This window comes from Sinohyriopsis cumingii, chromosome 15 (genome assembly GCF_028554795.1).
Source record: "Sinohyriopsis cumingii isolate HCF-2022 chromosome 15, ASM2855479v2, whole genome shotgun sequence".
Classification (NCBI taxonomy): Eukaryota; Metazoa; Mollusca; class Bivalvia; order Unionida; family Unionidae; genus Sinohyriopsis; species Sinohyriopsis cumingii.
The window spans coordinates 45,423,707-45,440,555 of NC_142975.1; the positions used below are offsets into that span (position 1 = coordinate 45,423,707).

The window sequence follows — 16,849 nt, forward strand, 5'->3', positions numbered from 1 at the left end:
ATCCCAGCATTTTTTTAATTTTTTTTTAAAGTTTTCTAATTAAATGGTGTTTGTTTTTGTAATCATATCATTATATGTTTTTTTTTATCTTATAGATGTTGTCTAATGTTGTAAAGCGCTTAGAGCTTCTAAAGATTAGGCGCTATACGAAGTCCACATACATACATACATATAAATATATATATATATATATATATATATATATATATATATATATATATATATATATATATATATATATATATATATATATATATATATATATATATATATATATATATATATAGTGTGTGTGTGTGTGTGTGTGTGTGTGAATCTATGTATCAGAAATTTGGGATTATCAAAAATACTTTTTTCATATCTGAATAAGAATGTATGGGAAATGCATAACATCTGTTAAACAGGATAAGATGCAACTCAGCGTGCAATGGTTAAATCATGTATCGTTCAATTTAAAATACTCCGAGTAGTATCAGACCTGAGCGACACTTAACAGCAGTCATTCCTAGATTGGAACCTAATTTGTTCATTGCCCCTGTGTGTCTCTACGTTTCCTTCAATTTGAGAGTTAAAGAAGATGAGAACATTTGTGCGGTTAACAACATTTGAAGAAAGGTGGTTGAAACAAAACTATCTCCTATGTTAGCGATGATGTCATTTTTATATTTTGTAGCGTTGCGTGGTTACGAACCAGTGTGTCTACGAACCGAACAAAACAGGGTACCATAAATGTGAAACAGACATTTAAGACGTAAAGCGGGTGATGCACAAAATACTGGTACGAAAGCTGACCAGTATGTGGCATACCACCCGACACATCTATCCTCACGCATCAAATTCCTACATACCCTTTATCTCTTCCTAGAGATTTGAGACTACCATCACTCTTGCAAGATCATCAATTTAATAAAGGGTGCCAAAATGGATTACAAGTTAGAAAACATTCGTCTCATCTATGATAATATCCCTTCTGAAATTATGGCTCAAACAATTAACGATAAGTCAGAAACGATACACCTTTCTTCCTTCTCCTCAGGTAACAACTCACAGAGCTACCAGTTAGAGCAACATAAGAATATAGAACTAAGCAATATAAATAACACGAACTTCTTTACCAACAATCATTGTATATGGTTTGGTCTTAGAACTATCAATGATAACATCTAAATGAAAAAGGTCATAACTTGGTTAAAATATAACCAAGGAACTATCCAACATTTTAAAAAAACTGGATTGAAAGTATACTGCTCTGCCATGTTTTTGACGCTGATTACTGTAATAGTCATCCCTTTAGTGAGTGCTGTATCGAACGAAGCTCCTCAATAAAGCAGATGAAGATGGAGTGAGTACGTTAGGCATTATTTTATGATTATAATACGAATATTCTTGAAGAAGTTTTCATGATTTAGCAACAAGTTCAAATCAAACTTAGCAATGGAAACTGAGTGAACAGATGAGTTAACATTTGATTTTATCGCTAAAATCTTTAAAGACCAATATCGAATATCATTTCAGTCATGGCGAGTTTGACCTCTGCATCAAGCTGCTAGGTGATCCAGATCATTGATATCCTGTATCCTCTTTCCACAAAAGTGATTTTAATATAGTCAATACCCATATACGCTTTGGTAGAAAATTCCAAAGGTCCTTAGATGCAGATTATTCTGAGGGCACATGCATACCTGTCTCGGTTGTCCATTGAGAATGTGTTCGCCACCCACAGTTTTGTATAGGCGTGATGCTTCGTTCGAAATCGCATTGGAGAAAATATACAAAACTGCAATTTTGCTTTGGCACTTGATGAGAATCATGTTAAAACCGGGGGGGGGGGGGGGAGGGGCATTATTTCAGTTGTACGATTCGTACCACCGGAATCGTAGATCAATCGATGTTCATTCAGTTCAGTTATGCTGCAGAAATGACGCCAAAACTTCGTGCACTTGTACCTTTTTACCTGCCATATTATCAATACATTATATATGCCACAATAGTGGTAGATGTCTTTCTCCTTCAAGTATGAGCAGTGCGTCAATACGCCTGTCCTTACATTTTGGTGATGCAATATCAAATCATCTTTTTTTATCGCCAATTGGTGTATAGGTTTAAAGATATGTGTCATTCAAACTCGAAAACATCGATGTCATTAACTTGACCCGGGATCGATCTTGGCAGTATACGGAAGGTATGTGTGCATTATTGATATGTATGCTTTCGATGGCTTAGAAAAAATCGGTTATAATTATTATGGACTTTTATGTATACATTCTTCTTCTTGGTCCATCATGTTATGTCCGCATAAGATGTGCTATGAAGAGGCCTTAAAAGAACAGCGAGTAGCTCGAAGAATATAATGTCCACTAATATCTCACACATACACATTTTATATCTCACACGCCATACAGCATACCTCACACTTCACACCTCACACTGCAAACTTCATTGCCTCATATATCACATACAGTTCATACCTCACACTTCACACCTTTCATTTCAAACTGCATGAATTTACCTCACACATATTTCATATCTAACACGCCATACATCATAACTCAATCTTCGTATACAAAAACGCAAAGTTCATGCCTCATACCACACATCGAACACTTCATGCCTCGCACAACACAGTTCATACTTCAAGTCCATTTAAAAGGTATATGATCTATGATTTATTTTGGTTTCGACTTGTTTACGTCACATTAAGAAAAGAACACGATAGATTATTTAGAATAAATACAATTGAAGAGGGTGGCTTGCTTCGGGACATACAAATATCACCCGTTAGGACCGATCTCAGTGGATCCGGCTGTAGGATGTGAACCCGCACCCTTTCGATCGCAAGATGGGTACGCTAACCACTGAATAACCCGAAAGCCTTTACCACGCATGAAGTATGAGTTATATGTATGTATGTATGTATGTATGTATGTATGTATGTATGTATGTATGTATGTATGTATGTATGTGTGTGTGTATTTATGAGGCATGAAGTGATGTTATCTGTGAGTTAGACAAGCATAATGAATTTTATATAACGTCTTTTCTTATCTTTATTATTGGCCGGACCAAAGCATAAATTCTGTTCAATGTAAGTCTTATTGTTAAACGTGGAGTAGTCATTTCAACATGCTTTTTTAGATGAAAAGGATAAATAAAAACACAAACTTACCAGCTTTCACACAATCTTCTGTAAGGCATATATCAGGTACAGATTTACTTTTTGAATGCACCGGATTCCTGTCAGAATGTGGAGAATCCGAATAGACGTCAGTAGAATCACTTATTTTGGGTACTTTCAAGTTCATGTTTTCGTCTGAATCGTCCATTGCATTATTCACACTATTGTCCTTCACTCTCTTCTGAAGGTCTCTTTCAGCAGAAATATGTCTACCTGCTGAAATTTAAGCAATTAATCAATAAAATAATTCCGAAATCATCTAATGCACTTTGAAGAAATATTTCAGTTTGTATAGTACATAGGAAAATTTCACATTCCCTTTTGCATCAGCAAATCTTTAAGTTAATGACTTGTAAGCAAACAATCTGAATAACTCAGAACTCCAAAGTAAAAATTCATAACCTAGATGAAATATTCCAACCCTATGCTGACAATTTCATTCTATTTAAATAAAGGAACTACCATTGTTAAAGCAAGAAACATGAGTAAATGAACGGTAAATGTCGTACTATGATCAAATAGAGATGATATTTATGGAACGCTCATTTCGTGTGATATTTTGACATGAAAGTAATAATATATCTTTTGCTAAACTTTAAATTATATTCATACATTGCAATAGGCATAATTATAAAGATATTATCACTGCACGACGTATTGGATAAAATTACATATAGTATTAAAAGACAAATACAAGTACTGGAATTTAACGAATTTCCATATCATGTGGCTGATTCAGGCTTTTTCTTTATGCCTTGAATAACGTAATGGTGTCGTTCATTAGTTCGTTGAAGAGGAGACATAACAAACGTGTAACATGAAACAAGTGGGCTTTGTTTTGCTTAAATATATCTTTTTCTAAAACTCGATGTACAACAAGTTCTACAACTTGTTGTATTGTACAACAAGTTCTACAACTTATTGTAGTTGTACAACAAGTTCTACAACTTACTGTAGTTTCTCCAATCTGAATTTTCGTCTAAACAACCATCACAGACAAACCTTGACGTAATATAAATGTGACCGCATGACTAATAGAAATATCTTTTCAAAGACTTAATGTATTGACAGAAGATATCAAGGTTTTAAAAGAGTGATGTATATGTAATGACCTTTTCTCATCACTACCTAAAAGACCAACGTGTTTTGGTAATGTGTAAATCTAAGTGTTTAATTGTCAAACATAAGACTTGAAAGGGCGGGTGTTAGTTTTGTAGAGAAAAAAAAAAACAATATCATCTCTTTCGTATGGTTTTACTTTACTAGCGCTTGTTGCGATTAGAGTCTATCAGCTCCAAGATCAGTATATTGGATACATTCTACTTTATCTATATTTTCTGACACATATGCAAGCACACTTCATTCGGATTGCTCCACGATGCAGATAAGCAATGTTAACAACAATAATAGTTTATGTACAGATATACAAATGGAAAAGTAATAGACCAACGGTGGTACGCCTGGTTGCATTGGCTTAAATACAGTCTAGGATGAATTTAAACGTATACACTGTTTTGTCTCAGAAAGTTAATTTTAAACCATACGTTCTCTAGTTGTAATAAAAATCCAGAGCCGGATGAAAACACTGGAAAAATCAACAAGCAAAATCTCGCACACCTACTAATTGTTATCACAAACTAAACAAATGTGGTTATAAATATAAAATAATAAACATTTTAAAGAATTATTAATGTTCAGGAAATAACCGTATAGATAGATACGAATGATTGTAGCACAGCTTAAAACAGATATTGGTCTGTAATATGTAGTGTCAGTCTTATCACGTTTTTGTAAAACTAACATGACAGATTTGGTTTTCCGGGTCTTAATGAAAAACTGTCCCCTCAAGGAATAGTTAAAGAGTTTGCAAGTACGTTACAATTCATAGAAACTGTGTTTGTAAGCATCCAAGGCAGCTTTTCTCATGCCCATTAGTCGTACGAGTTGGAAAACTATATGACATAACGTATATCATCTTCCAAATTAGTGATAAACATAATATTTTTTCGTTCAGCTCTGGTCATTGAATGCAAGTATTATATACATTTGATACTGGTGTGAAGAAATCATAAAAATGGATGCATTAACAAAATATAGAAAATATGTAGTTTTTTACCCATAATAACATTTCGATACTTAAGGATAAATAATACACGAGAAGGTATCTTTGACGAAAGGTTTTAATAATATATAATACTCACTAGGACCAAGATGTTCATCCCTTGCAACAAATTTGTCTATTACACATGTTTAGTGCTGTTAACGTGGCTCACTGTCTTTCTACGCTTTTTCGAGCTACTAAGGTTTTCACTTTTGATCGACCTCCATTCCTGTCGGTCTATTGACCTACTGAATTGTCGAACACAACATAGTACCACGGCGTATTATTTAGCCTTGATCTTCACCGATTCTGGGCGGGGGGATACATAGCTGTGTTGTTTTAATGAACAGAGAGAAAAATAAATCGGCTGCAGATTTTATGAGTTTAGAAACACAAATAATACCGTAGCCGTGTGGAAAGTCATGGTAACGTCGGATCATGTGGTATACCGACACGAATCATTTCAAGACAATTGTTATCCAGTTGTAGACTGGTTTTGTTTTCTCCCTTCTATTGGGAGACGTAGATATCATTAGTATAGAAGGGAACGTCCTCTAGGCCTGCTCTCTTAATACTAAAGTATATTGAAGGATATTCTCTCTCTCTCTCTCTCTCTCTCTCAACCTGATTTCTTACCGTATACTAAAGGTGTGAATATTGCAATAAAAACTAACGCAGAACAGAAATTGAGAAGAACGGAGTTCGCGAAAAGTATATTGTTATAGGCAAAATTCCAGTAAATAATTACCCGTCTGTGCCAGCTCCAGATGCATTATCCTGTTTGATAAACGCACATTTTCGCCTGTTTAAATTAAGTATCACTCTTACACTGCTTTTTCAAACAGTCTTGGTGCAAGACTGCCAGCATGCCGAGAAATGTACCCAGGTAAACCTCGCCCTGTATGTAGTTACCACATGCAACATTATCTGCCTTAATGATAGCTTGATACGAATTTACACCGGCCATCTGAATTAAATAATGAATTATCATTACATTTCCCTAATTAACATAAGCAGGAAACAATAATACTGTTGGGAAAAGGAATCTGGATTTCTTGCATGTTTAAGTACAGATGAGTCAAGTTTCATACAAAAAGTCCGCATGCCTTCCCACGTTGATCTGAAAGTATAATTTTATGTATATAAAAAGAAGACCTCTCCAATGGCCTAAATGATTAGAGCGTCCGCTTCGGATACAGGAGGTCGCGGGTTCGAACCCCGGCCGAGTAATACCAAAGACTTATAAAAAATGGTACTAACAGGTGCCTCGCATGGTTCTCAGCAATAATAGGTTGGTGCAAGGACGGGTCGGCCTGGTGTCATGATAATGTGACTGGGTGGGACATCATGCTACATGTCTGCGGTATGATTCCTCAGTGATAGACATCACTATAAACTGCCATACTGCAGAATGGTAGCGATATGACTGAAAAATTGTCAGTGCTAAGTTAAAAATCTAAATAACACACACGCACACAAACACACACTCACAAATATATTCAGATCGATTTGGTTGAAAATAAATGTTCTTCGATAAATAGTCGAAGATAACTATCTAGGTCCTGTTTTCCTCCGTGAATAACGCTCACCATAGAGGGATCAGAATACACTATGATCTACAGGCAGGTCAGGGTCTATGTTGTTTCGTTTGAAATCGTAGGTTGAACGACCGGTGTAGAACCTGATTATCCTGCACATGACACGACAACAGATCTGGCTCTACGCTATTTGCAGTTTTATGAAGGTTATACTTGGCTAAATGCGACTTGCACATTGAAATTCGGTGAACTCGCACTGTTCATAATGCTTATATAAATAACTTTTGGACGATGTGCTGGATAGTGAATTATCGTGATATGAGGAGATACTACAAGAGTTTTCCATTAATCACAATCGGATTGCTCTCAGAAAATTTCCGAAAGCTTTTTGCCTAACGTATATTTCATTTCATGATGGAAAAGATCTAAGATTGTCATCAACATTATTATATGGTTTATTAAGCCTCGGGCATTTGATTGACTGAGTGCCAGTAAATTTACCTTAATATCCTTGGGCAATAGATAATTATTCTACAGGGACTGACCATTATATCTAAGGTTATCATATGATGATAGAACTCGGATAGACTTACCTTCTGATCTATATACCTACTTTCCTATCAGCCAGTCAACCTACCTACCCACCTGCTTGTGTACCTGCCTATACGCATGTATACATACACAAATATTGACATCAAAGTAAATTCACAGATCTTGTCTCAGCGAGTGTAGACTGAGCAAAACTATTAGGAATATTCAACGTTTTATGACTGTCACTGCAAATGGTGTTTTGTTCTTCATATTATTTCCAGTCACTGGCGTCGAGGGCATTACATGTATTAACTAGCCCTAGGTTGTTCCATACCACTAATATCGTGGCTATCCAATTCCATCGTCATCAAAGTCTTTTGAGTAGATAAACGACAAAAAAAACCGGGAAAAATGTTTTTGCTTTGAGATCAATTATTGCCGTATATCTCCCAAAACTAAGGCAGTTATCATTTTAGTACATGTATATGTTTTTTCAATGTGGAAAACGTTGATTTGTATCGATTACTTTTTTCACCCTACTGTGATAATGTAGTTAATTCGATAGACGAATAAGCTTTATTATACTAATAAAAATGTTCCTGAATTATACAATAATTTAGGATAATGAGCTATTAAATATATTTTGTTTAAATGTCAGAAGTCATGCCTTTTGTCAAATTAACGATTGTTTTCTTCGAACAATGAAACGATTTTCATTTTCGTTAGCACATATTTTGAGCGGATTAATACAGTAGTATCATTCACAAAGCGGTTAGATCCTACATTCTTTAAAACATGACATCGTTAAAATAAAGAGCTGAATGGTTCAAGTCACTAAAGATCTGAATGGGTCAAGTCACTAAAGATCTGAATGCGTCAAGCCACTAAAGATCTGAATGGTTCGAGTCACTAAAGATCTGAATGGTTCGAGTCACTAAAGATCTGAATGAGTCAAGTCACTAAAGATCTGAATGTGTCAAGCCACTAAAGATCTGAATGGATCAAATCACTAAAGATCTGAATGGGTCAAGTCACTAAAGATCTGAATGTGTCAAGCCACTAAAGATCTGAATGGTTCGAGTCACAAAAGATCTGAATGAGTCAAGTCACTAAAGATCTGAATGTGTCAAGCCACTAAAGATCTGAATGGGTCAAATCACTAATGATCTGAATGGGTCAAGTCACTAAAGATCTGAATGGGTCAAGCCACTAAAGATCTGAATGTGTCAAGCCATTAAAGATCTGAATGGGTCAAGTCACTAAAGGTCTGAATGGGTCAAGTCACTAAAGATCTGAATGGGTCAAGCCATTAAAGATCTGTATAGGGCAAGTCACGAAAGATCTGAATGGGTCAAATCACTAAAGATCTGAATGGGTCAAGTCACTAAAGCTCTGAATGGGTCAAGTCACTAAAGGTCTGAATGGGTCAAGTCACTAAAGATCTGAATAGTCAAGCCACTAAAGATCTGAATGGGTCAAGTCAATTTGGCCGTTGGGATGTTTTTAAATTTATTTTGGAATTTTTTCTGCATTCCATCATGACTTATATGCCTGCAATTTCGTTCGGCAAGTGACACTGCATTCAGATTTAGATTATAACATTTTGGTTTGCAATCGACACTCAACCATCCCTCATTTCTCCTTTCTTTTCATACGTAGTTATGAATCTGATGAGAGCAATGGTGTAGGGCTAAATAAAGAAGTGAGAGAACGCAATAGCGAAGTGAGGGAACGCATGTTACTTAGATACGGGGGAGAGGGACAATGGCGAGCGCAAAAAAAAGTAAGAGAACTCCGTTTCCCACGTTCCACGGCACAATACTCCTGGATGAGAGTTAAGATCGCTAATAAACAGTGTGAAGTATTACCTTTAATGCAGAGTACTGTCCCAAAACCTTACATGGTTTGTCGTAGAGTGTAAGAAATATGCGCAATGTGATTTAAGTACTGTCAATAACAATTTGCACATTTCCCGTGGAAAATATTTTAAGAAAAACAACATATAAACTGATAATTGAAACATATTTGTTGCTGTTTAATGGACATTATAGATATTTTTTACGCCAGTTCCTCATCATTACAGTTATTTTTGCTGTGTTGGCTTATTTCTTAGGAAGTATTCATCACGAGTCGGTGAGAAGAAGAAAAAGATATATATATATATATATATATATATATATATATATATATATATATATATATATATATATATATATATATATATATATCCTAAGTTGGACAAGAAAGTAGTTCCAGAAGTGATATCGCCAGATGATGTTATTACTTTTATAGTGACGACATTAATTTTTTGCACGCTAATACATTTCATTGTCTTATTACGAAATACTATATAGAAAACATTTCCTTTCAAAACGAATGAAAGAAAGAATTAATTAATTAAAGGGAAATAAGATTGGAAGTGTACGGTAAAACGATTATTCAGCTACTTTCCTAACAGTTTCACAGAGAAAGACAGACAGACGAATGAATGAAACCTTACATTCTGTGGATTTACTTTCGCTCGGTGAGTTGTTCGCCCTTGTTGCTAGGACTACGATAAGCGCCACAGCCACACTCATAGAGATGGTAAACATCACAAGTAATGTTATTTCGAGTGGAGTACGGTGACAGCACCATCTTCGATTTCCTTTGTAACCCTCCGGCCTGAAAAAAGTGACGGCAATACCTTTAATAAATATCAAGAAACTGCACATGCAAATTAGAAAGTCGAGTTCAGTAATATTGATTATGTATTTCCTTTCAAAGTTCTTGGGGGGGGGGGGGGGGGGGGGAATCAGCAAATTAAAAATCAGTATTCAAAATCTAAAGCACACGAGAATCTCACTATTTTGATCAGTATTTCAGTTTCTATTTCAGTTAAATATATAGCGTGCAGCATACGATGGCAGATTCAATGAAATTCCTCTTTATTCGTGGGGATTTTGCAACTCGTTGTGAGTAATTGTTTCAAAGCATTGTGGGTAACATTGGCACCATACGTATACATTAACTCCTTGCATTAGTGACAGTTCTTTTAAACGATACACCAATACCAGTCATGTTCGTCACATCCTGCAGTATATAACTGACAAAGACTCTCGAAAATGGCACGGATTGTACAAATATAGTTACTTTTGCCATCGTTTGCTACACAAAATAAAAAATTGTTCACTAGCTCCTAACAATTGTGCTTGCGTGATGCCAAGATTAATAATTATCTTGTTTTGATTTAGGGAAGTATATTTTGTTTAATCAGAAAGGATATACTTAGTCCACACTGTTAAAGTAGACATTATGTTTCTACGCGTGTTTCCTATGAATCATTAAACACAACAATGTCTTTTTCTTCCCGTGGAGAAATATTCTGATTCATTAACAGAAGGTAGAACACACCACTAGTTATGTCCCGTTGTTATCCCTCTCTCCAGGCCCCCCGCAATACAGTGACAATAAATGTTCGCGATTTCCTTGACAATATGTGTTCTTTCATATTTCCTTGATCTCCTTAGTCTAAAAAGACTGATTCAATTTATAAATCAGAGCTGTTATGACAGAATATAGGAATTTTTTAAAACCTGCACATTACGATAATTCTGTTAGATAACGGAATAGAAATGGGTTGCTCGTCAGACATTTCACATCAAATTACTACAGCGATAAGACGAGTTCTGGTTATCAAGAAGTGTTTCCATAGACTCATATCTGATTCACAGTCTGTTTACATAAGCGTTTCACGTTTCTGTTTTGGTTATTAATGTTTGGATGTTAAGAAGTTATTTACGTGTTCATAATCAGGTCATAGTGAGCATGTGTAAAAATAATAGTGGTAGCATACCACTGTAGTATTTCTCATAGTTGTGTTGGCATCTTTAATACATTTTCTAAATATTAATTAAATACATATATTCAACGAATTTTCATGTCGACTATTAAACCAATAGCTACAGCGAATTTTTAAGTCGACTATTAAACCAACTGCGACAACGAATTTCAAGTCAACTATTAAACCAATAGCTACAACGAATTTTCATGTCGACTATTAAACCAACTGCGACAACGAATTTCAAGTCAACTATTAAACCAATAGCTACAACGAATTTTCATGTCGACTATTAAACCAACTGCGACAACGAATTTCAAGTCAACTATATTAAACCAATAGCTACAACGAATTTTCATGTCGGCTATTAAACCAATAGCTATAGAGAATTTTCATGACGACTATTAAACCAATAGGTACAGTGAATTTTCATGTCGACTATTAAACCAATAGCTACAACGAATTTTCATGTCGACTATTAAACCAACTGCGACAACGAATTTCAAGTCAACTATTAAACCAATAGCTACAACGAATTTTCATGTCGACTATTAAACCAACTGCGACAACGAATTTCAAGTCAACTATTAAACCAATAGCTACAACGAATTTTCATGTCGACTATTAAACCAATAGCTATAGCTAATTTTCACGACGACTATTAAACCAATAACTACAGCGAATTTCAAGTCGACTATTAAACCAGTAGCTACAACGAATTTTCATGTCTACTATTAAACCAATAGCTATAGCTAATTTTCATGTCGACTATTAAACCAACAGCTACAACGAATTTTCATGTCGACTATTAAACCAATAGCTACAACGAATTTTCATGTCGACTATTAAACCAACTGCGACAACGAATTTCAAGTCAACTATTAAACCAATAGCTACAACGAATTTTCATGTCGACTATTAAACCAATAGCTATAGCTAATTTTCACGACGACTATTAAACCAATAACTACAGCGAATTTCAAGTCGACTATTAAACCAGTAGCTACAACGAATTTTCATGTCGACTATTAAACCAATAGGTACAGTGAATTTTCATGTCGACTATTAAACCAATAGCTACAACGAATTTTCATGTCGACTATTAAACCAACTGCGACAACGAATTTCAAGTCAACTATTAAACCAATAGCTACAACGAATTTTCATGTCGACTATTAAACCAACTGCGACAACGAATTTCAAGTCAACTATATTAAACCAATAGCTACAACGAATTTTCATGTCGGCTATTAAACCAATAGCTATAGAGAATTTTCATGACGACTATTAAACCAATAGGTACAGTGAATTTTCATGTCGACTATTAAACCAATAGCTACAACGAATTTTCATGTCGACTATTAAACCAACTGCGACAACGAATTTCAAGTCAACTATTAAACCAATAGCTACAACGAATTTTCATGTCGACTATTAAACCAACTGCGACAACGAATTTCAAGTCAACTATTAAACCAATAGCTACAACGAATTTTCATGTCGACTATTAAACCAATAGCTATAGCTAATTTTCACGACGACTATTAAACCAATAACTACAGCGAATTTCAAGTCGACTATTAAACCAGTAGCTACAACGAATTTTCATGTCTACTATTAAACCAATAGCTATAGCTAATTTTCATGTCGACTATTAAACCAACAGCTACAACGAATTTTCATGTCGACTATTAAACCAATAGCTACAACGAATTTTCATGTCGACTATTAAACCAACTGCGACAACGAATTTCAAGTCAACTATTAAACCAATAGCTACAACGAATTTTCATGTCGACTATTAAACCAATAGCTATAGCTAATTTTCACGACGACTATTAAACCAATAACTACAGCGAATTTCAAGTCGACTATTAAACCAGTAGCTACAACGAATTTTCATGTCGACTATTAAACCAATAGGTACAGTGAATTTTCATGTCGACTATTAAACCAATAGCTACAACGAATTTTCATGTCGACTATTAAACCAACTGCGACAACGAATTTCAAGTCAACTATTAAACCAATAGCTACAACGAATTTTCATGTCGACTATTAAACCAACTGCGACAACGAATTTCAAGTCAACTATATTAAACCAATAGCTACAACGAATTTTCATGTCGGCTATTAAACCAATAGCTATAGAGAATTTTCATGACGACTATTAAACCAATAGGTACAGTGAATTTTCATGTCGACTATTAAACCAATAGCTACAACGAATTTTCATGTCGACTATTAAACCAACTGCGACAACGAATTTCAAGTCAACTATTAAACCAATAGCTACAACGAATTTTCATGTCGACTATTAAACCAACTGCGACAACGAATTTCAAGTCAACTATTAAACCAATAGCTACAACGAATTTTCATGTCGACTATTAAACCAATAGCTATAGCTAATTTTCACGACGACTATTAAACCAATAACTACAGCGAATTTCAAGTCGACTATTAAACCAGTAGCTACAACGAATTTTCATGTCTACTATTAAACCAATAGCTATAGCTAATTTTCATGTCGACTATTAAACCAACAGCTACAACGAATTTTCATGTCGACTATTAAACCAACTGCAACAACGAATTTCAAGTCAACTATATTAAACCAATAGCTACAACGAATTTTCATGTCGACTATTAAACCAATAGCTATAGAGAATTTTCATGACGACTATTAAACCAATAGGTACAGTGAATTTTCAAGTCGAATATTTTGCTCCACATGCAAAAGCTACATTAAAGTTCAATCAAGAAAGTGAGAAAAGAAAAGTGCATCTGCTTGCTATATGACGCAATATTACTTTTTTCAATCATAGTTGTAGAACTGGAATGCTTTTAATTGATTTCGCAGCAAAATATATAGATATCTCTAAGGGATTTGGGTTAAGTGTACATTTTAAAATGAAGATTTAGTGTAACTCGTGTTCACCTATCGCTTACATAAATTGAAAAGAGGAGATATATGGGGGTGGGGGCGCAAAGCTAAATTGATAAGGGGGATATATCGGAGGGGGGCGCAAAGCTGAGTATCTTGCTATAAATTATAATGTCCAGATAATGGCGCGTTTACTGTTTATGGAATGAAAAATCAGTTATTGGGCGAGAAAATATTCAAAAGTTTGGTTCAAACCACCGGTTCAGCCAGTCATATAGCCGAATCCCAGTGGTGCAGGATTCTTGAGACGAAAAAATACTTTTAAAAAGAAAAGAAAATTGTTTGCTTTGTACAGCATCAGAGATTACAGAAGACTCAGATCAAATTATATTCATTTTAAAATTATATAAATATAATATTCCTACCACGGCTGACATGGAATAAATACAATTACGATTTCTAAATATTCGGGAATTTACAGGCACTTTTAGGTGTTTAATAGCATTTTTATTGCTTCGCCATATTGTCACTTTTAAACAGAGGTAATTTGTTCGTCTCTGCGATCGTTAAAAAACATGAGCCCAGCATTTATTTTGCATGGATTTTAGTACTGTTAAAGAAAAAAACCTGGTGGAAATGGCAATACAAGAATATTAATGAGAATGTAATGAAACGCTTTGATATTGCCTTTTTCTCCCTTTGGTGGTGGTGGGGTGGGGTACTAGAAAAAGACCACCCTAATTCTCACCCGCCTTTTTGGCTAGCATTCATGTCCTGTGGAAATCAGTGAAAAATGGAAGCTAACGCAAACGGTTATTCTTTTCACAGATTTGCCCATGTCCGTGAGTTTGTGTGTCTATGTGTCTCTGTATGACACTCCAAAGAAGACCCTCCGAGATTAAACGGCACACAAATTTGGATTATATTACAGTATGTACTACTATAAACATATGTGATCATATTCCAATGCGAACTAATATTAACAGATGTGATACAATGAAAATCACAGATGGATTTCTCGATAAGTACGGATTCAGTGTGTGGGTACAGTCTATTCATTTTCAGTTAATTATCAGTTCAGTGCAAAAGTTTAAAAGTTTATCATTGATTGGGATTTAATAACCTGACAACATGTATGTATTGATTCAGAAATCAGTAGGAGTTGAAGTAAACAACTTTTTTAAAATTCTTTCTCAGAGGAAAGATCATTGATTTTAGTCAAGCCCATACTGGGAATACGTGATGTTAAGCATGTAAGAAGCTTCTATGTTGTTCTAGAAACATGATCATGGGACCCTAATACGGGAATCTGTTTTGCGTCTTAAATTAGTATATAACTGTTTTCTATACAGAGCTTGGGCAATCGGGCTTTAAACCATTGGCACTGAAAGGTGTTTTGTTGTGACCAGTTTGAGTTACATTTTTTTTTCTTCAAACAATTTGGGTTCTAAGAGATTATTTTTACCTGGAAATACTTCTGCTCTAAATAAATTCTTGGACAAGGACAGTTATCGAAACTTACACAGAATTCAAACACTGGAATATTATTTTCTGTGATGCAACAAAGAATTGTTGACACATCAGTACGACGTTGACCACAGCCTACGCCATCGCCTTCCATATTTTATTTCGTCGGGACTCGAACTCAGATTCATAGTAGGACTTCTTTTTTTTAAATTCTTGTATTATTCTTGAATTATTCTTTGATTATTTTTTTTTTTTGGATTTGATCCGTAATACCGTAAGTCCTTTTTCTCATTTTTACCTTGCTTTTTGGGGACCCGAGTAGCCGAGTGGTCTAAGCGCTCTCCGTTACGGATCACTGCCATCTCACCTCTGTCTGCGTGGATTCGAGTCTCCGATTCAGCCAATGTGGGTATGTGATAAAGCTTGCCAGTAGCTTCACGAGGGTCGGTGGTTCTTTCCGGGGATTTTCCGTGTTCTTCCTCCACCATTAATACTGGCCGCCATGTATAGCCTCTCGTGTGCTGAAAAATGGCGTTAAACCCTACAACAACAACAACCTTGTTTTTCTAGGGAAAAAATTATTTGTTAAATTTTACAAAACTTGTTGTCTTCACTCTTTTCTTGTTACATTTCGTAAGAGCCTTTGTATGTATGTATGTATGTATGTATGTATGTACGTATGTACGTATGTATGTATGTGTGTATGTGTGTTTTTATGTATGTATGTGTGTATATATGTACTTCATGATGAACTTGAACGTATATTTGCGCATTTTCCTTTAATTTGCCTAATTTTGAAACCTTTAGTAATAATTTTCCTATTCTAACGCAATGGAAAACAACCTTCTTATTCTCAGAACCTCGAATTGTGATCATATTTAGAAAAAATATCAGAAATATCAGTCAGATAAATTGTCAAAGAACTCTTTTGCTGTTAACAAACTAAAAAGTTACTTTTATGTAAATCGTTTCTAATCCAGACGTACTTGTTGATACGATCGACTTTATTTCAATAGATGACACGGGAGATTCGCCTCAAAGCCTTGAAGACCATGAACATGTTTCAGACACTGATGGTAACATTTACATTTGTTGATATGATTTGTAATAACCAATCGAAATATTTTCATTGCAAGACACGTTTGAAAGTCTTCAGGAGCAAACTAAACGACAATAACCTATGCCATCCACGAATATAGAATATACGTGAGATAATGTTTATATACAACGTACGCTGTGATTGAGTATATTTACATAACGTGTGTGGTCGATTGTAAGCTGTATTTACAATACTCAATCACGTTCGGACTAAACGCAGGGTTAAGTCTCT

At 35.0% G+C, this 16,849-nt stretch overlaps 1 protein-coding gene across 6 annotated transcripts in view; it reads right to left on the reverse strand.

The window, feature by feature from the left end:
* Positions 1 to 16,849, reverse strand: part of LOC149781725 (neprilysin-like) — a 136,145-nt gene that overhangs the window by 48,360 nt on the left and 70,936 nt on the right. For all 6 annotated transcript variants that reach the window (XM_089935830.1, XM_089935828.1, XM_089935827.1 and 3 more), the window contains 2 exons: positions 9,846 to 10,009; positions 3,167 to 3,391 (listed from right to left, as the gene is read on the reverse strand). In XM_089935830.1, the coding sequence (XP_089791956.1) occupies positions 3,167 to 3,391; positions 9,846 to 10,009 (389 nt within the window). The remainder of the gene's footprint in view (positions 1 to 3,166; positions 3,392 to 9,845; positions 10,010 to 16,849) is intronic.